Source organism: Cricetulus griseus, chromosome 4 (genome assembly GCF_003668045.3).
Source record: "Cricetulus griseus strain 17A/GY chromosome 4, alternate assembly CriGri-PICRH-1.0, whole genome shotgun sequence".
In the NCBI taxonomy this organism is placed as follows: domain Eukaryota; kingdom Metazoa; phylum Chordata; class Mammalia; order Rodentia; family Cricetidae; genus Cricetulus; species Cricetulus griseus.
This window is the reverse complement of record NC_048597.1, coordinates 189,518,982-189,540,731: the sequence shown is the minus strand read 5'-3', so window position 1 is coordinate 189,540,731 and position 21,750 is coordinate 189,518,982. Positions and strand designations below refer to the sequence as shown.

The 21,750-nt window shown below is 42.7% G+C and overlaps 1 protein-coding gene across 1 annotated transcript; it reads right to left on the bottom strand.

Annotated features, from left to right (window-relative positions):
• Positions 1–747: 747 nt before the first annotated feature.
• On the bottom strand, positions 748–21,749 carry Mto1 (mitochondrial tRNA translation optimization 1). Its single transcript, XM_027411081.2, has 12 exons — positions 21,460–21,749; positions 20,302–20,501; positions 20,110–20,227; positions 17,952–18,241; positions 15,308–15,420; positions 15,027–15,217; positions 14,644–14,774; positions 11,994–12,198; positions 11,330–11,501; positions 9,372–9,490; positions 5,491–5,651; positions 748–3,079 (listed from the first exon to the last, which is right to left on the bottom strand). The coding sequence occupies exons 1-12, from the start codon at positions 21,737–21,739 to the stop codon at positions 2,963–2,965; spliced, it is 2,097 nt and encodes a 698-aa protein (XP_027266882.1). The 5' UTR covers positions 21,740–21,749; the 3' UTR covers positions 748–2,962.
• Position 21,750: the final 1 nt, after the last annotated feature.

The following is a 21,750-nucleotide window of genomic DNA, read 5'->3' as shown; positions in this document are numbered from 1 at the left end:
TGGTCCACAGAGCGAGTTCCAGGACAGAGAAACTGTGTTTCGAAAAACCCAAACAAAAAACAAACAAAACAACAACAAAAAGCTACCTTTTGAAAGGTAGAGAGCCAGAGAGATGGCTCAGCAGTTAAGAGCACTGGCTACTCTTCCAGAGGACCTGAGTTCAATTCCCATAGCTTACAACTATAACTCCAGTTTCAGGAGTTTCATATAGGCAAAACACCAATGCTTAAAATAAATTTCAAAAAAGAAATTATGCATCAATAGATACTGACCTAGAAAAACCAAAAGTAAATGGAACATACAAAAAAATCTAGGAAAACTGAACTGCATCCAAATGACCATGTCAAACTATAACAAAATATTTGGGATCTCTGGTTTACCAATAGAGTTCCAGGACAGGCTCCAAAACAATACAGAGAAACCCTGTCTTGAAAAAAAAACAAACAAAAATTTGGTTGCTTTCCCCATAATCAGACCTTAGATATACAGCCAAAATTACGGAGCCCTTGGAACACGAAGTTTTAGCTGAAGCCTAGGCAATCACAAGGGCTTCTCCCTAGGTAGGCTAATAGGCTTGCTGGCATTAAAGAAACAAGATCATCTGGCACCTTTGGCTATATCCCCTAGTCTACTGGTAAAGACTGGTTAAGGGGCCCACATTGGTCACCCCTATGCAGCCCTCAGAGCACATATTATCTGTTATACTAGAAAGGGAAGGATACGGCATTACTAGACACAATTCATCAGTTACTATGGATGGACTGCTTTATTGTTAAATCATGGCCAGGTCAGTTTCATCAGCAAACATTTTGTTGTATAAAATCTGACCACCTTTAGCCTCTCTTAACCAGCTTACACATAAACTTACATAAAGTAAGTTTATGTGTCTGTTTTACAGTATTTATTAATGTTCAAAACTAGTAATTATTGAAAATTTCCAAAGTACTGGAATCTAAGATTTAAATGTTCTAAGTCAGCTTTTAACTACAAATTAATTCCACAATTAGAAATTGCATGGGCTACACATATAGCCACCACCTACTCACACACCTGAGGTAGTCTCATGTAGTCCAGACTAGCCTCAAACTGAAGATGACTTTGAATTTCTGACTCCTTTTGTATGTTCCATTTACTTTTGGTTTTTCTAGGTCAGTATCTATTGATGCATAATTTCTTTTTTGAAATTTATTTTAAGCATTGGTGTTTTGCCTATATGAAACTCCTTTGAATTTGGACTCCTTCCAAATGCTAAAATAAGAAAAAGAAGTATTACACATATGGGTGTTTGGCCTACATGTATGTCTGTGTACCACATGGCCAGAAGGTGTTGGATCGCCTGGAACTGAAGTTATATACTGTTGTGAGCCATTGTGTGGGTGCTGAGCTCAATCCTTTGTGCTCTGAAAAAGCAGCCATTGCACTTAACTGCTTATCCATTTCTTCCCCTGCTCCTCCTCCTCTATCCAGGTATTAGGATTACATGTGTGTAATAGTGTAATAGCACACCAGCTGAAAACCATCCTCAAATGAGAGAAAAAATAAATTAGCTGAGTGAATCTGAGTGGTTTTGTAGCCTTCATTTTTCTTTTTGGGGGGTTTTTCAAGACAGGCTTCTGTGTGGCCTTGGCTGTCCTGGAACTTGCTTTGTAGACCGCAGTGGCCATCCCAAACTCATAGAGATCCACCTTCCTCTGGCTCTCAGTGCTGGGATTACAGGTCTGTCCCACCATTGCTCAGCTCAGTCTTCATTTTCATCCTGACTTAAGACTTGAATCACTGCTTCCTAACCTACAGGAAGCAGACAAGGTTAAGCAATGGTTTGGTATTCTTTATGAGCAAAGTTCACCAAATTAATTTACACATGGGCTTATGAGTAGCAAATCTACAAACTGATCTTTTTCCCCATCTTAAGCATACCTGAAAAACATCATAGGACACTAGGCACCTGCCCACAATATGGGAGATGGGGTTGTGAAATGAATTCATCTGTCTCCACATTTGCAGAAAGGATTTCACTGGAGCCTTGATACCCTTAGCATGTCCACTCAATGACTGTGCATTGTCTGTCTTCTTCCAGAGTCTCAGGCTTAGTCTTCTTAAGTTTTTAAAAAGGCTTTGATGGACTCAGCACCCTCAGACTTTCTTGACAAAGTAACATGCCCATCAGGTATTTGGAGTCAACCCCCTTTAGACTGTATCTTTATAAGGGGGTTTCTTGATGCTATTTCTGGACTGGTTATATTTGTGTGGTTCTTAGAATTGACAATGTCTACAAAGTAATGGGCAGTTCCTCAGAGCCTGAGACTGGAAAAGAGCAAGTTTCCCCTCAATTTAATATTGAACTCCTGATCCTCCTGCTTTCGTCTCTTTTGTTTGAGACTTCTATGTGTAGCCCTGCCTCTGTCCTGGAACTTGATCTGTAGACCAGGCTGGCCTCAAACTCAGAGATCCATCTGCCTGCCTCTGCCTCCCAAGTGCTGGGACTAAAGGCGTGCATCACCACTGCCCAGCCCAGCTTCAGCTCTTAAAGAGATGGGATTACTTAAAATCTGTACCACCACTCAGTTTCAGGGTTAGTTTTGGCTAGATTATTAACCTCTGATGAATGCTATGTGACCTACAGAGGCTTATTGTATAGAGACCCAGAAAGAACTATACATTGTTTTTAACTATTTTGCTTAGATACATAAAAACCCACAATTGTAACATTTGTTTTACAAGTACAAACCTAAAATAATCTAACAATGCTATTCTCACAGGTGCTATTTCATACTCTCTAAGCCCTTTCTTGTAGACCAAGATGGTCTTGAACTCACAAAGAATCTCCTGCCTCTGCCTCCTGAGTACTGGGATTAAAGGTGTGTACCACCACTGTCCAGCCTCTCTAAGCTCTTTCTAGAAGTCCTCTATGAAATGACAGTTACAATTCTCTGTATAAAAGTTTCTTTGTATCACATAAGTACTAATTGGTTTGGTGTTCCGTTACTGCTGCCTGTCTTTGCTGAGTGGTCTTCACAAATCTGAGCAGATTGACGATGGCAGCTGGTGTCACTCCAGGTATACGACTAGCAGCCCCAATCTAGGAATGAAAATGACAAAAGAACCAAAGTGAGCTACTCACATCAAATCTACTCTCCTCACATTCTCTTTATACAGATTATAAAATATTTAGATTCTTAGTTGGGGTCTGGCTACACTGACCAGATTGGCTTTGAATTTCTGGGCAAAATACAGCCTCCTTCACTTCAGTTTCCCCAGTTGGTAGCTAGGACTGCAGACACATGCTATTATACCCAGCTATTAAAAATTATCTAAGAGTTGGGTGATGGAGGCCCATGCCTTTAATCCCAGCACTTGAGAGGCAGGTAGATCTGAGTTCAAGGCCAGCCTGGTCTACAGAGCCAGGACTACAGGGTTTCTCGAACCCATTCCCCCCCAAATATATATAATAAAAAATAAATTTTAAAAAATCGGAGGGCTGGAAAGATGGCTCTGCACTTAAGAGTACTTGCTTCTCTTGCAAAGATTCAGTTTCCAACACCCCACGGCAGCTCATAACTATCTCTAACACCAGTTCCAGGGGATCCAATGCCCTCTTCATCTGTCTTCCATTGGGTATGGACATGGTGCACATACATACATACATACATACATGCATACATGTAAAACATTCATACTCATAAAAAATTGAAATGTAATTACAATAAGTTTGTAAAGCAGATAAAGGAAATGTGACATGCCTCCAGCTCAGAGGTAAAAAACAGTGGGTGTAAGATCAGAAATAATCTGGACATGCATGTGACCACAGAACTCAGGGCATTGTGCCAGAAGGATTCCAAGTTGAAGACTAGCTTGGCCACACAGGAAGACCATGTCTCAACAAACAAAAACACTTCTAGATTTTGGCACACACCCATAATCCTAGTACTAGGAAGACAAAGACAGAAAGATCTTAAATTCAAGGCCAGCCTGGGCTACAAAGACTCTAATCACCTTCCTCCCCATTCCTATAACATGTTACAATATCTTTTCCTTTCCATTAAGAAGATCTGTGGGAGGGCTGAAGAGATGGCTCATTGATTAAGAGCACTTGTTGCGCTTTCAGAGGACCAGAGTTCAACTCTTAGCACCCATAAGGTGACTGGCTCACAACTATCTGTAACTCCAGTTCCAGGGGATCTGAATCTGATAGCCTCTTCTGACCTCCATAGCTACCAGGTATGCATGTGGTGTACACAAGAACATGCAGGGAAAACACACATACATACTAAACAATTTTCACTTATTTATTTTAAAAAAGAAAATATGTGGTACAGATGGCAATTAACACCAAGATTCACAACTGGTCAACATGCAGAATATGAGACTTTGGAGGGCTCACCCCTAAATGAGACATCTGTACCAATACTCTTGCCCACAAAGCTTAGGGATCTTTGAGGAAGAGGGGATGGAAAGATGCTGAGTGAATGACTTAAAGGAAGCAATGGTTTCAGAACACAACAGACAAGACTTGCCCAAGTTCAAGCCAGGCAAAATCTCTTGATGGAGTGAGGAAGGGGAATAGGAGGAGGGGGAGATACGTACAAAGTCCCACCTCTAGCTCAGAGTACTGGCTTTTCATAATTATGGGGGGGGGGCACGTTTTGTTTTGAATGAGAAATAAAATTTTTATGCTTACATTACATTGCTTTGCTTCAAGGGTTGTAAAATAAGAGGGTGTGCATTAATGCTTTAACACATGGTTGGGATAAGTGTGTATAAATGCAATCAAACCAAATCTTAAAAAAAAAAACAAAACTTTTTTTTTTTTTTTTTTTGGTTTTTCGAGACAGGGTTTCTCTGTGTAGCTTTGGAGCCTATCCTGGCACTCGCTCTGAAGACCGGGCTGGCCTCGAACACATAGAGATCCACTTGCCTCTGTCTCCCGAGTGCTGGGATTAAAGGTGTGCGCCACCAACGCCCAGCCAACATTTTTTTTTAAAGAAAAATTTTCTTCTTCTTCTTTTTTTTTTTTTTTTTTTTTTTGAGACAGGGTTTCTCTGTGGCTTTGGAGGCTGTCCTGGAACTAGCTCTTGTAGACCAGGCTGGTCTCAAACTCACAAGATCTGCCTGCCTCTGCCTCCCAAATGCTGGAATGAAAGGCGTTTGCCACCAATGCCGGGCCGAAAAATTTTCTTTTTATGTCATATGTATGAGTGTTTTTGAATGTATGTAAGCACACCATGTACATGTAGTGCCCTCAGAGGTCAGAAAGGGGCATCAAATTCCCTGGAACTGAAGTAGGCTGTGAGCCACCATAGGAACCAAACCAGGGTCCTTTGCAAGAACAGCCAGCAAGTCCTCTTTGCTGCAGAGCTAGCTCTTCAGCTCTAAGACTAAGTTTCTCAAGGTCACTCAGGAGACCACTATTAGTCCAGGATTAAAAACTAAAGCACTAGCTCTTTCTGGCTTTGTTTATAATTTGCTTCTTCCTACTGCTTGTTTGCTTACAGTCTGTGGGCGACTCATGTGTAGCTTCTCTCGAACTTCCTGGGACAATGACACATCCCTGATTGTTAAATAATCGAGGTCTTGTGGCAGTTGTAAAGCTTCATCTCGCTGAACCTCCTTTATTTCTTGTAGTTGAAACATCAATACAGACTCATAAGCAGCTGGATGAAAAAAATTAGAATTATATTATGATACATACATCATACTAACAAACTATATTTATATAACCTCTGTTTACAAATAGATCGGCATGCATCAGATCATTCAATACTTGATATTTTGAGACAGGTGGTAGATAATCTTCACTATTCTTGAGATAGAATTTCCTGGTTTGGTGTTCCTTTTTGAGGTGAGGAAACCGGAGGTTATCATGCAGACAGACTACAGATAGCCAAGGATAATGTGAAACTACTGATTGTTATCCAGCCTCCACTATCAAAGTGGTAGTGCTACAGGTGTCTGCCACCATGCTCAGCTGATCTGACATTCTCATCAGTGCAAATGTTAAGTCCTAAAGATAGGCTGTTTCTCCAGAAAAATGGTTCTTTAAGTTATTTTCATGTGAAGCTCTGTGTGTGTGTGTGTGTGTGTGTGTGTGTGTGTGTGTGTGTGTTTTCAGGTGGTTCCAAGGAGGGAGGGAGGGGGGAGATAGAGGTGGAGGGAGGGAGGGAGAGAGAGAGAGAGAGAGAGAGAGAGAGAGAGAGAGAGAGAGAGAGAGATGTTGAGAACGTTTTAAGGTGGTTCCAGGGACTAATTCCATGGCCTATACATGCCAGACAAGTAGCTCTACTACTCAGCTATGCTCCCAGCTCCAAAGCAATAATTTTTTAGAAGTGGGGTTCCTTAGATGGCAAACATAACATGCAATTTAGTTAAGGACTTTATTGAGAAGTAATGTTCTGAAGAGAGCCTGGCAATTAACTTTGTCAAGCATTCTATTCTTAGAAAAATAAAGTCAAAATTTAAAAAAAAACTTGTTTGTTTTTGGTACTGGTGATTAAGTCCAGGACTCAGGGCATCGTGGATGCTAGGCAAGAAGACACACTCCACTGTTACTACTAAGTTATGTCCCTATCCCTTTTTACACTTTTTAGGCACTGCCTCACTGAGTTGGCCAGGAAAACCTTTTACAACCCCTGCCTCAGCTTGAGTCCTGGGATTACACAGGAATGCTTCACTACACCTGGCACAATTTTATGATTCATAAATAGCCCTCAGGGTGTAATGGAATGTGATGGTTAATACTGATCATCAATTTGACAAGATTTAAAATCACTACAGAAACTACTCAGCATGTCTGTCAGAATGTTTTCAAAACAATTTAAATGAAAAAGGAAGATCTACGTTGGGTGTTGGTGGTGCATGCCTTTAATCCCAGCACTCAGGAGGCAGAGGCAGACAGATCTCTGTGAGTTCGAGGCCAGCCTGGTCTCCAGAGCAAGTGCCAGGATAGGCTCCAAAGCTACACAAGAGAAACCCTGTCTTGAACTGCCCCCCCCCCAAAAAAAAAAAAAAAAGAAAAAGAAAAAGGAAGATCTACCAGAATGCAGGTGGTCCCATTCCACAGGCTGAAGCCCTGGACTTAAAAGGAGAGAGGGAGTTGAGTGCTGACATCTGTGCTTCCTGAATGTGGATGAACTAGATTAATGGCCTCATTCCCAGCAAACTACAGGTTAGCTGCTCTCACTACCATGCCTTTCCCACCAGGATGGATTTTGTCTCCTCAAGTCATAAGCAAAATTAGACTCATCTGGATGAATACTACAGGTAGTTCTCTGGCTTTTGCATGTATAGACCCTTCCTTGAGTGGCTTTAAAAAAATTATTTTTATTTTATGGTATTTGGTGTTTTGCCTGCATGTATGTCTATCTGAGGGTATCAGAAACCCTGGAACTGGAGTTGTAGACGGTTGTGAACTGCCATGTGGATACTGGGAATTGAACCTGGATCCTCTGGAAGAGCAGTCAGTGCTTTTAACCACCGAGTTATCGCTCCAGCCCCTTAAGTGAATTCTTGCTAAGTACTCTGTCACAGCAACAAGAGAGAAACTATGTTAATACATGGGCTACCTGAGATCTTGCATAGGGCCAAGGGCATATTTATTTAATCTCTCAAATATAAATTATAAAACAAGAAAGATAATACTATGTGACACTGACTTCTGCCCTCAAGAATCTTGTCTAGGGGTTGGCATGTAGCTCAGTTGGCAGAGGGCTTGTTTGGCATGCTTGTGTCCCTGGGTGATTCTAAATCCTGCCAAGCTGACAACTGATATTAACCACCACATTCCATCACTGCACAAAACCAGGTAGAGTGGCATACACCAGCAATCACAGCACTTATAGAGAGGCAAGAGGACCTAAAAGCTCAAGGTCATCCTCAGCTTAGGAGTTTTGGGCTGACCTGGGCTACATGAGACTATGCCTCAAACAAACAAACAAATCACTGGAGAGTGGTTAAGAGCACTTGCTACTCTTGTAGAGGATCCTTTGGTTTCCAACACCCTTCTCAGGCAGTTCATAACTGAATTCTGTAACTCCAGTTCTAGAGAATTCAACACCCTCTTCTGCCCTCCATGAACATGGGCATACATGTGCATACACACAGAGATACAAACACAAAAGTGTAAATAAAAATTAAATTAAAAAAGAAAAAGATTAGCCGGGCGTTGGTGGCGCATGCCTTTAATCCCATCACTCGGGAGGCAGAGGCAGGTGGATCTCTGTGAGTTCAAGGCCAGCCTGGTCTCCAGAGCGAGTGCCAGGATAGGCTCCAAAGTTACACAGAGAAACCCTGTCTCGAAAAACCAAAAAAAAAAAAAAAAAGAAAAAGATTGAAAGAATGTTGGGGAGATTCAAGTAGTAACTTGAAAATCACCCATATATGTTGTACTTTAACCCAAAGTGGTTTCTTTTAAACCTTAAGTGGGTGCTGGAGTTTTTATAAACCCTAGTCTTTACAGAGCAAGGAGTAGCTATGTCATGGTTGAATTATTTCCTGTAAACAAGTTAATGATAAATACTTCTGAACTATGCTAACTGGAACCTAATATTTACTGAAGAATAGCTGTACACCAAGTTTAAAATATGTAATCTAGGGGGCTGGAGAGATGGCTTAGTGGTTAAGAGCACTGGCTGCTCTTCCAGAAGACCAGGGTTCAATTCCCAGAACCCACATGGCAGATCATAACTGCCTGTAAACTCCAGTTTCAGAGGCGCTGATGTCTTACACATGTGCACGGAGGCAAAACATGAATGCAATTGAAATCAAAATAAAATATATATATAAAAAAATTTTACAAGTTATTTTTAACCATGTGTATGTGTGTGCATGTAAGTGCAGGTGTCTGTGGATCTCCTAGAGCTGAAGTTACAGGTGGTTGGGAGTCACCTTATGTGGATGCTGGGAACTGAACTCTGGTCCTCTGAAGGAGCAGCATGTGTTTTTAACCACTGAGCCATCTTTCCAGTCCCATTTGGGTTATTTTCTGAATAAAATTTAATTTTTTAATATTGGGTCATTTGGAAAACATGTTTCTAGAATTTCTGGTAGGTTTTTTTTCATTGCTAGCCTTTTATAAAATTACATAATGGAATGGCAGGCAACACCACCCTGGCTGTTCCCCAAGGAGTTTAAGGTCTTTCCTGTATAAACAGCATACTATCATCCCACTTTTCCTACCATTCCCATAATCATCCTGTTCTGTACCCTTTTCACTGCTGTGTCCTCTACTGGAGGACAAACCCATAAAAACATGTTCTCCTCAGGCATGCACCACTATGCTCAGCAAATAGTGCTCTCAATGGGTCTGCTGCTCATTCATAATCTGCACACATGGGAAAGAGAATACAGGCCTCCAAAGGAAACAGCTCTCTTTTTACCTTCTATTTTCAGTCTTCTAGCCAGCTCTCTATCAGCAGTATACTTCTTCAAGGGCTCAGGAACAGCATTGGCTAGTAAGTCCATGTCAACTTCTTCACACTTAAGAACATCTAGAGCGCTGCCAACGTAAAAAGTTGTATCAACATAACGATCCATATCCTGTAAGGCAAACTAAGACCAAAATTCCTTGGAATGATACTAAGTATTAGAATAATTAAAAGAGACTCTTCATTTTTTTTTCCCCCAGGTGAAGTGAGCAAATATAGTAGTATTGGACCAGATGTGGTCATGCACACTTTTAATCCCAATGCTCTAGAGGCAGAGGCAGAAGGATCTCTTGAGTTTGAGGCTAGCCTGGTCTACATAATTCGCCCATGCTACATAAAGAGACCCCCCTGCAAAATAAAATAATATAAAATAAATAAAAAAAGTATAGTGTCTGCAAAGTAGGTCATCAAAAAAAAAAATGGAGAGATGGTTCAGTGTTTAAGAACAGTGGCTGCTCATCTAGAGGATCTGAGTTCAATTCCAGCACCCACATGGCAGCTCACAACTGACTGTAACTCCAGTTCCAGAGAATCTGATACCCTCATACCAATGCACATAAAAAAAAGAACAACTGATTCTCTTTGGGCATGGTAATGCATGCCCAAGATCCCAGCACTTGAGAGGCAGAGGCAGGAGCACTGGGAGTGAGTGACAGGCCAACCTTTGTTACACAGCAAGTTTGAGGGCAGCCTGGGTTTCAGGAAACACCAGTTTAAAACCCCCATCCAAAAGTATAGATTTTCTCACTTCCCATCATAAGAATTACACTGTTGATATGGCTTTTTAGGCTGTAGTCTCCTTTTGTTTTACAAAGAGCATCCTCTGTTAACAAGGGCTTCGTCATGTTCAGAGCATAGGGAATGTGCTTCACATCTACTAAGTCTTGGTAGTGTACTATGAAGGAGCCGTCCTTCTGCAGGCTAGGGTTCAGATACGGTTTGTGTCCCTACCAGGCTCATGCTCTGGAAGTGCAGTCTGTCATTGTTGAGGCACACCATTTAAGGGGAAGGACTGTGAGCAGCAGGAACTAGGTCTCTACTCTTCAGAAGAGCTCAACACTGTTACGAAGCTTGAGCTCACACTAGTGAGCTCTTACCAGAACAGCAAGCCTGACGCCTATATTTCTGGCTTCTCATCTCTCTCTATGTGGTCTCTGAAGAGCAGCCTAGCAAAGAAAATGGGTCCTTCTACTTTTTTGGTTTGGAGCCTCTAAAACTGATGAAAACCAAAAGATCTCAATGGGAACCACAAAAAAATTATAGAAGAGATGCTGACTGCTATTCCAGAGGACCCAGGTTTGATTCCCAGCACACACAGGGCAGCCTATAACCTAGTTCCATGGGACCCGATGCCCTCTTCTGATTCCCTGGGCACAGGATGTGCACATGGTGCAAATACATACATATACTTGTAAGCAAAACACCTAAGACACATAAAAATAATAATTTATAACCGTACATAAAGAAATATATTTCATGAAAATATTTTCACTAGGTATGGAGGTCCATGCCTTTACCCAGCACTTGGGAGGTAGAGACTCTGGGACTGAATCCAGGGTCACCCATGCTAAGCATGCACTCTACCATCAAGGCACATGCCCAGCCATACACATCTTACATTTCCTTTAAAACTTATTTTTCAAGACAGGATTTTCTAGGTCCCAGTTGAGACTGATCTAAAACTCCTGATCTCTGCCTCTACCTCCTAGCTGCCGAGATTAATGTCATACATACATGGCTCACATATTTATATATATTAAATAAGTAGATGAATTATACTAAAGGCTGCTGAGAAGCTAAGAGCAAGCTATATTCATTTAAAATGTGTAGGTAGGGAGTCAGTATAAGACAGTTCTCTGAAATCTCATTTTTCTGTAAAAACTAAGAAAAGTCTATATTGAAAATCATACCTGACAGGAAGGCTTCTATTAACACTTATAGGAGCTTGTGGAATTAACTTTTTCCACTTGGAGCTTGAAAGCTCAATGGATTTCAACACAGAAATGCCTTCTTCTAAAGAAGATTTCATCCACGAAGCTCTTTCATATCGCTGTGGGGACACACAGCCAGCATCCTTATGGGCTAGGAAAGGAAGAGGAAAAAGTTTTAAAGAACAATGGAGTGCAGGGCTTGGCAGCACAGCACACACCTGTAATACAAGCACTTAGAGGCAACCGAGGGAGACTACAGTGATTCCAGGCTGGCCAGGCTACACATGGAGACCTCGTCTCAACAGCCCTTCACCCCAACTTCCTCTTCCTACTACTTGAGAGGTGGAGTCAAGAAGAACAACAGAAAAAGTCGGGCATTGGTGGCGCACACGTTTAATCCCAGCACTTGGGAGGCAGAGGCAGGCAGATCTCTGTGAGTTCAAGGCCAGCCTGGTCTTAAGAGCGAGTGCCAAAGCTACACAGATAAACCCTGTCTGGAAAAACAAAACAAAACAAAACAAAAGAACAGGAACCCAAAGTCACTTTAGCTACACTTGAAGAGACCCTGCCTCAAAACAACTACACAAACCAACAATAACCCAAAAGGCAGTGCAGTACCTTACAGGACTTGATTACAAGTTACCTCGGAATGTGAGGCGGCTGTCAGCATTATCTGGGCGAAGTGACAAACGGAACTCTACCCTGCTGGTAAACATGCGGTATGGTTCACTGGTGCCCAGTGTGGTCAGATCATCAATCAAGACTCCTATGTAGCCTTCTGTGCGACTTACAATAAAGGGTGGCTTTCCACTGACTCGAAGACTGGCGTTGATTCCAGCTATCACACCCTATAAGAGGACTGAAATGTTTAAGAGGTCATTATGAACTGAATAAATAGCTATTCTATTTAGCACACTACATGGGAAACAAAATCAGCAAGGGTAGGAAGAGGTGGTCAATGGTGGCACACGCCTTTAATCCCAGCACTCAGGAGGAAGAGGCAGGTGCACCTCTGAGTTCGAGGCTACTCTGGTCTACAGAGTGAGTTCCAGGACAGCCAGGACAACACTGAGAAACCCTGTCTTGAAGAATGAAAACAAACACACAGGGTAGGAAGAAAGCAGGCTCATAAGGAATATAAATATGATCCATGGGGCTGGAGAGATGGCTCAGTGGTTAAGAGCAGTGCCTGTTCTTCCAGAGGTCCTGAGTTCAATTCCCAGTAACCACATGGTGGCTCACAACCAATGAGATCTGCTGCCCTCTTCTGGCCTGTAGGCATACATGCAGGCAGAACACTATATATAATAAATAAATAAATTAAAAAAAAATATGATCCACAGTCAGAAACACCATATGTTAGAATGATATGATTCATTCTGCAGGGGGTTGGGGATATTAATCTTTGTAAACCTATTTGTGAGACTTCTCTAGCTTTCTTCTTCTCTGTGGCTTTGGAGGCTGTCCTGGAACTAGCTCTTGTAGACCAGGCTGGTCTCAAATTTACAGCGATCCACCTGCCTCTGCCTCCCGAGTGCTGGGATTAAAGGCGTGTGCCACCAATGCCCAGCTCTAGCTTTCTTCTATGTACAAACAAACAATAATTTACCACTGTATGATGGTTTGAATAAGAACCCCATAAGTTTGAATGCTTACTCATCATGGAATGGCACTATTTGAGAAGGATTAGAAGGTGTGGCCTTGTTGGAGAAGGTGTGTCAATGGGGGTGGGCTCTGAGATATCAAAAGCTTAAGCCAGACTTGGTATCTCTTTCTTCCTGCTGCCTGTGGATCCAGATATAGAACTCTGCTACTTCTCCAGCACTGTGTCTGCCTGTGTGCCACCATTCTCCCACCCCAGATGATAATGGACTAAGCCTCTGAGACTGTAAACCAACCCAAATTAAATGCTTTCTTTTATAAGAGTTGCTGTGGTCATGGTGTCTCGTCACAACAACAGAATAAGGATCAAGACAATGGTAAAGAATATTATGGGAGGTTGGAAAGATTTCATAAAATGCCTTCCTCTAAAGCATACAGACCGCAATTGGAACCCAATAGTCTCCTGAAAAACCTGAGCACAATAGTACAGGCCTGTAACCTCAGCACTGAGACGGCAGAGACAATTGGACCACTGAAACTCATTGGTTTAGCCTAACTAGTGAGTGCAATGACAGATTCTGTGTCAAAAAGTAAGGTGGAGGGGTTGGAGAGGTGGCTCAAGAGGTTAAGAGTGTATACTGCTCTTGCTGAGAACCCAGTTTGGGTTTGCTGTAGCCATGCTGGGCAGCTCACAACTACCTATAACTCCAGCTCCAGAGAAGCCCTCTTCTGGCATCCTCTGGCACATAAATTCGTGTGCACATACCCCTTCCCATCCATCCATAGTAATAAAAAAAAAGGGAGTTTGATTCCCAGCTCCCACATGTGGCTCACAACCATTTGTATCTCTCGTTCCAGGGCATCTAATGCCCTCTTTTGGCCTCCACAGGCACACGTGTGGTACACATACATACATACAGACAGACACAACATAAGGTGAAGAACAATTGAGAAAGATATCTAATGCTGATCTCTGGCCGCAACATGGACAAATGTGCACACACACAAAAATAACAACAAATAAGCCACAAAAATAACAACAATATGCGATTTTTCAGGAATCTTAAAAGAATTAAATGCTCTTTTTATACTTCAGAAGCAATTCCTCAAATTTTTTCTTAATATCCTGGCAGATCTAGGACTCAGAAACTAGCTGGGTTTTCGAAATCACCCTCCACAAGCTGGGCACCACGGCACATGTCTGTAATCCTAACACTAGGAAAGTAAAGCAAGAGAGATCAGCAGTTTGATCTAGGAGTGGTGGTGCACACTTGTAATCTCAGCACTTGGAAGGTGAGGGTGGGGATGGATTTTCAAGGCCAGCTTTGGCTATATAGCAAGTTTGAGGCCAATCTGGGCAACAAAGCAAGACCCTTTTTCAAAACAAAACAGGTATATTATATACAACAGTTATATCCACTTAGCCTAAAATACTGTTGTACCCACGATCTGTATAATCAACAACAGACACTAAAAAATGAACACTAATGAAATGGTCTCTTCTGGTTTATAGTAACATCTGAATAAATTCTTACCTGGAGCTGAGCATGGTGGCACATGCCTTTAATCTGAGCACTTGGGAGGCAGAGGCAGGTGGATCTCTGAGTTTGAAGCCAGCCTACTCTACATGGACAGCTAACACTAGCTAGAGAAACTCTGTTTTAAGCAAAATGAAATAAAACAAATCTTACCTGAGCTGCAGCTTCCTCATAACCAGTGGTTCCATTTATCTGTCCAGCAAAGAATAGCCGTTGAACCAAATGTGTCTCAAGGGAAGGACTGATCTGACGGGGGTCTAAATAATCATACTGAACACCATAGCCTGGCCAAAGAACAAGTGCACACGGTAAGTCAAAGTTGCTGCACTTGCCTCAAAGATAAATACAAAATGCATCAGACTACATGCAATGTATAGACGCTGGGCCTCAAACTTGAAGGAAGCTTCCTGCTTTAGCCTCCCAAGTGCCAGGGTTACCCATGTGTGTCTCCATGTCCAGCTTCAGCTTATCTTATAGAGAGAGTACTAAGTACACCAGCTCATTGCTTACTGAAGCACACCTGTGACCCTCTTTACCTGGATGAACCATTTTGGCTTTCTCCAAGCCTCTGATGCACGTTATCATTTTCTCTTGTAACTCAGCTGGTAGTGTAACAGACAACCCTTGGGGGTAGATAAGGTCAGAATCCATTCCTTCCGGTTCCAACCAAACCTGATGTACACGATTTGGAAAGCGTAAAACTTTTGATTCAATGGAGGGACAGTATCTAGAACAAAACATTGAAATTTGAAGTAAATTCGATGACAAAAAGTTACCTCATTCATAAAGTGAGTAAGCACTCATTTCTAGTTCTTACCGGGGTCCTCTTGTAGTTTCCTTAACATGGCTATTCAGGTGCAGGTTCTCAAGGACAATCTCATCCACTCTGGGGTTGGTATGAGTCAAGTAACATGGCAGTTGATCTTCTGGCTAGAAAACAGTAATCACATACAACACGTACTTCACCTGCTTGCATGTCTGAGACAGGGTCTTGAGTGGCTGAGAGTGGCCTTGAGCTCTCTGTGGAGAGAAGCTCTTTTCTTGCCCTACCTCCTGACTGCCGCGATTGCATGTGGGCCACTATAGCTGGCATATAACATTATTTTGCTTCTTTACTCACTGAATTTGCCTCTTATTCAAATAAAACCTGCACAATACTGACTTACTTGAGAACAAATTAAATTGGTGCATAATAATTAAATATTCCTGCCAAAAATAAACATGTAACTTGATAGGTGAACCTAAATTTAGGCAAGTTCCTAAATTTAATTATCAGTTTCTAGGAAAGATAGAGGACATAATCAAGACAAATCTGGGGGAAAAGACTTAGCTTCTTTTATACCTAAATACTGGGGGAGGGAGTAATAATTATAAAATGTCCTCTAGTGTAATATGTACACTTCATTTTGGACCCTGTTTAAAATAAAACTAATATAAAAAACTAATATAATAATATCTGAGGGATAATGAGGTGTGACATTCTGAGCTTGAGTAGCAGGAACCCCACAGTGAAAGGAGAGAAACAACTTCCATGAGTTGTCCTTGATCTCCACATGCTACACTTTTTGTGAGGGAGTGGGAAAGAGAGGAATAGAGGGGGTGGGGGCAGAAAACACACACACACAGACACACACAGACACACACACACAGACACACACACACACACACACACAAATAGAAACAAATATGTTTGAGGAAATTAGGAAAAATTGAGTATCAGATGACATTAAGAAATGATGTTTTAGGGCTGGAGAGATGGCTCAGAGGTTAAGAGCACTGACTGCTCTTCCAGAAGTCCTGAGTTCAATCCCAGCAACCACATGGTGGCTCACACCATCTATAATGAGATCTGGTGCCCTCTTCTGGTGTGCAGATATACATGGAAGCAGAATGTTGTATACATAATAAATAAATAAAATTAAAAAAAAAAAAGAAAAAGAAATTATGTTTTAGCTGGGCAGTGGTGGTGCATACCTTTAATCCCAGCACTCAGGAGGCAAAGGCAGGCAGGTCTCTGTGAGTTAGAGGCCAGCCAGGTTAACAGAGAGTTCCAGGCCAGCCAGGAACACCTCCTTCCGACCACACACAAAGGAATGATGTTTTAGTAGGGCATAATGCTTCATGACTGTAATCCCAGCACTCGGGAAAGTAAGGCAGGAAGATTTACTAAAGTTACATAGCAAAATCCTATCTCATAAAAACCCCAATGCTAAACAAAGTTTTGTTGTGATATTGGTGAGTTTTTCTTTGTTAAAGACATGAAAATATAAATGATCTGTTATCTATAAATGTCTTAAGAACCACCAAGAAGGAATAAACCTGAGCCAGCAAGATGACTCATGGATGCCAGGGTATACTGGGAAACAGGCTGGTCTCTGTGAGTTCAAGCCCAGTGATACATAGTAATATCCTCTATCAATCAATCAGTGGCTCAGGGGATAAGGGTCAGTAAGCCCAATCGCCTTGGAACCTACAGAACAGAAGAAGAAAACTGACTCTCACAAGTTGTCTTCTGACGTCCACATGAGTGTCATAGCACAGGGATGGGCACCCACCCACCCAAACACTGTTTCTGGGGTGTAAAACAGCCAGGTATAGTGACATATCTCTCTAATCCAGTACTGGAGTACACACAGGTAGATCCCCGAGAGTCAAGGCTACCCTGGTCTACAGTTTGAGGCCAGCCAGAGCTACATAGTGAGAACCTATCTAAAAAACAAAACTAAACTAAAACTAAGAGGATGATTGAAACAAGCCAGGGGTGGTGGCTCACACATCTACGAGTTCCAGCAAGCCTTGGTTCAGCTACATAGTCAAGACCCTATCTCAAAAAGGGGTGTGGAGAGGATGGAGAGATGGCTCGGCAGTAAAAAACATGTGCTACTCCTTTTGCAGAGGGCTCAGTTCTTAGTATAGATATCAGGAGGCTTACAGCAACCTGTAACTCCAGCTCTAGGAGTATCTGATGCTTCTCACTGCATGGACACCTTTGCTTCCATACATTAAAAACAAAAACAAAAAAAAACTTTAATTAAAAAAAAGAATGCTCCATAAAAAGAAATGTGTATTTACTGTACTATACAATAAATATGCACATATACACACAACTTCATGAAGAGGTAATATGGTAATATGGTAAAACACACATGAAAGAAATGGAGGGGTGGGCTGGAGAAATGACTCAGTAGTTGAGAATGCTCGCTGCTCTTCAGAGGCTCAGAGTTTGGTTCCTAGCACCCAAAATGGGCAGCTCACAATCTCTTGTAATTCCAGCTCCAAGAGGGTTCCAACACTCTGTTCTGGCCTCCACAGTCAACCTCACACAGATAAACACACAAAGATACAAACAAAATGAAATTTAAAAAAGAAAGCAAAAGAAAAAGAGAAAGAGAAAGATAGATGTTAGGATACCTGTGACTAGCCAGCATCAGCTATCAAACTAGGTTTTCATAAACTCTTACCTTGATCCACACTGTTTCACTGAGAAAGCTGAATGGTATGGATGGATTATCTGGTGTCTGCTTGGTTAGAATGTTGAAATTAATGGACTCTTTGGCAAGTCGGGGTGGAGTTCCAGTCTTCAGTCTTCCTACCACAAACCCCAGCTTCTCCAGAGTCTGAGCCAACCCTATAGCGGGCTGATCCCCCAAACGTCCTGCTGGATGCATCTCCAATCCAATTACCATCATGCCTCTCAGAAATGTCCCAGTTGTCAGAATCACACTCTCTGCATAAATTGTACTTCCATCTGCTAAATGATTAGAAAACAAAACCAGTAAACTAATTTTCTGATTGTTACTAGAGAACAAAATAGAATGTGAATACTTTCTATCAAGAATACAGTAAAACTTCCTGTCTCTAGAAATGTGAGAATTTTTATAGTTATTTTTAAAACTTTATTAAAGTACAGCTAGGTGTGGTGGCACATGCCTTTAATCCCAGCACTCAGAGGCTGTTGGATCTTTTTGAGTTTGAGGCCAGCCTGATCTACAGAGTGAGTTCTAGAGATATACAATGAAACCGTGTGTGTGTGTGTGTGTGTGTGTGTGTGTGTGTGTGTGTGTGTGTGTGTGTGTGTATTTGTGTATGTGTGAAGCACACAAGCACAGTGCAGTTAGTAAAGATCCATTTAGAAAATTATGGACTGGAAAGATGTCTCAGCGGTTAAGAGGACTGGCTGCTCTTGAAAAGGAACTGGGTTCAATTCCCAGGACCCACATGACATCATACAACTGTCCATAACCCCAATTTCAGGGGATCAAAACCCTCTTCTGGCTTCTGCAGGTACCAGGCATGCACATGATACACACACACACACACACACACACACACACACACACACACACACACACACACAGAGGCAATCATTCATACACATAAAATAAAAATACATATAAGAAAATTTGCTGATTTTAGACTTTTGGCCAAATATGACATGGTTTCTTCATCCTTCTAAAACTGTCAGAACCTTAAAGGAATAAAAAAAAAAAAAAAAAAAAAAAGGAAAAAACAGGCCTTGTGGTGGCATGTGCCTTTAACCCCAGCAATTGGGAAGCAGAGGCAGGCAGATCTTTGTGAGTTCAAGGCCATCCTGGTCTTAAGAGCAAGTGCCAGGACAGGCTCCAAAGCTACACAGAGAAACCCTGTTTTGGAAAAAAAAAAAAAAAAAAAAGCAGGCTGAGCAACTCAAGGGGAATAAGCCAGCAATAGCACCCCTCCATGGCCTCTGCATCAGCACCTATCTCCAGGTTCTGTTTGAGTTCCTGCTCTAACTTCCTTCAATGATGGAATATGAATATGAAAGCATAAACCAAATAAACCCTTTCTTCCCCAGGTTGCCTTTGGTCATGGTATTTCGTCATAGCAATAGTAACCCTAACTAAGACAGAAATGTAGGAATAAGTGATACAGCTCAGGTGGTAGAAGATTTGCCAGACATGCAAACCCTGGGTTCAAATCCTGGCATTACATAAATTAAGCATGATGGCACATGCCTATAATACCAACACTTAACAGGTAGGGGCAGGAGAGTCTGAAGTTGAAAGCCATTCTCTGCTATACCTGTGTGAAATATTAAAAAGATGGGGACATGGTTGAGATGGCTCAGTGGGTAAAGATGCTTGTTGTGAAACCTGATGACCAGAATTCCATTCCTGGTACCCATATGTTTAGAGGGTACACATAAAATAACAAGTATAAAAACAAATTTATGACAGAAGAACCTGGATAAAAGACACAAACACGCAGGCTCTGGAGTTTTACACTAAAACAGTACTGATGAACATAGAATTTGACTGAGATGGTCAAAATGGAGAGACAACTGGGCGTTGGTGGCACACGCCTTCAGAGGCAGGCGGATCTCTGTGAGTTCGTGACCAGCCTGGTCTACAAGAGCTAGTTCCAGGACAGCCTCCAAAGCCACAGAGAAACTCTGTCTCGGAAAACAAAACAAAACAAAACAAAACACCCAAAAAAACCATAGGACTGTTTACATAATTTTCCTCTTCCAGACAAGGAAAACAAGAATCTCCTGGCATGGGAAAAACATCTGTTCTCTGTCTCAAGCGAACATTGCACTGGGTCTGGCGTGGTGGCATGAGCATTATAGCTGGTACATACCCAAAACAACACCCCTGACCCGGCACTTCCCAGGGGATCCAGGCTCTGGTTCTGTAAGAACTAGATCTTCTACAGCTCCCTCTTGAACTGTGAGCAGGGGTGTATTCAGGACTTCCTTCTGTTAAGAGAGAACACCAGTCGACAAAGAGGCTGAAGAAGCCCACAGTCCTCCCTGTCCTCACCTTTGCTCACCTGCATGTTCTGTTTATAAAGTTTTCTATCAATCTGTGCTCTCAGCCCCCACACAGCAGGGCCCTTACGCCGGTTTAATACTTTGTAATGTATACCAGACTGGTCACAGATTCGAGAACACAAGCCATCCAAGGCATCCACTTCCCTCATCAAATGCCCCTTTCCGATGCCACCAAAGGAAGGATTACAGGACATCTGACCTAAAGAGAACGGACACGATCGTGGTGAATAAACGAGTTTCTTGTTCATGTTATTTAATAAAGAGCCATTCCTACAGGTAACCAGATTCATTCTGGAAAAATCTTTCTCCTCTGACTTCACAGAGAGGAGGAGGGAATAAGCAGAGCAGGAAGTGACTCTCTATGCTCCCACACAGGGCAAGTGACTCACTCTTACTCTCCCAGTTCCTCTTGACGTGTGTCGGGTGATGTATGGGGTACACCTTTAATCCCAGCACTCTGGAGGCTGAGACAGATGGATCACACTGTGAGTTCCAAGTCAGATTAGTCTACCCAGCAAGTTCCAGACCAGCCGGGCACTGACACCCTGTCACCACAAACAAGCAACAACACCCCCAATCATCCCGTTTCAAGCTAGGGCTGCTTTTATTAAAACCGTGTATGAGAATTATTGACAGGCCTCTGAAATGTTTTTAAACATATCCCACTGCGTTGACAGAATACAGGTTTTGCACAACTGTGTATATACAGCCAAGAGAATTTAGACCTCTGTGCCGAAAAGTGTACTCCTGCGTTTAATGAAACACTATTGGCAAGAAACGTGAAAAACCGAAGGTTTATCAAGTGAAGGACGGAGCAAGAAGGCGCGGAGCACACGCTACCGCGCGCGTACCAGCCAAGTCTTAGGCACGAAACCCTCAATGGAAATACAGGACGGAACGAGAAAGCGCCGTTTTCCACAGGGGGCTTCACAAGCTCTCGGTGAACGCAGTGTGTCGCCTAACCAAACGGGTGTGAGATGTTAATTAATTCACCCTTTCTTTGAGGTGAGAATAGCGGGAAGGTTAACACAACGACCTAGCGTGCTTTTCGCCCGGGGCGTCCACCGCACCCCTGCCCGCGCTCGCTCCGGTGCAGAGGGACCCCGCCTCGCGCCACCCCTGCGCCACAGGCCGGCCGAGGCCGCGGGGCTCCTCACCGATCGTGTCCACGCGGTGTGTGAGCAGCAGAGTCCGCGAGCCACAGCGAGCCGCGGCGGCGGCCGCCTCGGTCCCCGCGTGCCCCCCTCCGATCACTACCACATCAAAGCGCGCTTCGCACGGAGCCGCGCTGTCGCTGCGGAGGCGACACAAAGACAAGCGTTTGCCGAGAGACGCCGCGGCCCGGCGGCCACAGTCTCGGAGAAGGAACATTGCTGACAGGGAAGACTGAGGCGCTCGAAACAATTTAGCGAGCGGAAACCTGGTGGGCGTCGCCATTTTGCTCTGCG

Coding starts and splice junctions, on each gene's coding strand:
- Mto1 (XM_027411081.2), bottom strand. CDS start 21,739: ATGGCGACGCCCACCAGGTTTCCGCTCGCTAAATTGTTTCGAGCGCCT. Junction 14,775..15,026: donor AGCCAAAATGGTTCATCCAG/GTAAAGAGGGTC, acceptor TTCTTTGGCCAG/GCTATGGTGTTCAGTATGAT. Junction 3,080..5,490: donor ACATGAGTCGCCCACAGACT/GTAAGCAAACAA, acceptor TTTCATTCCTAG/ATTGGGGCTGCTAGTCGTAT.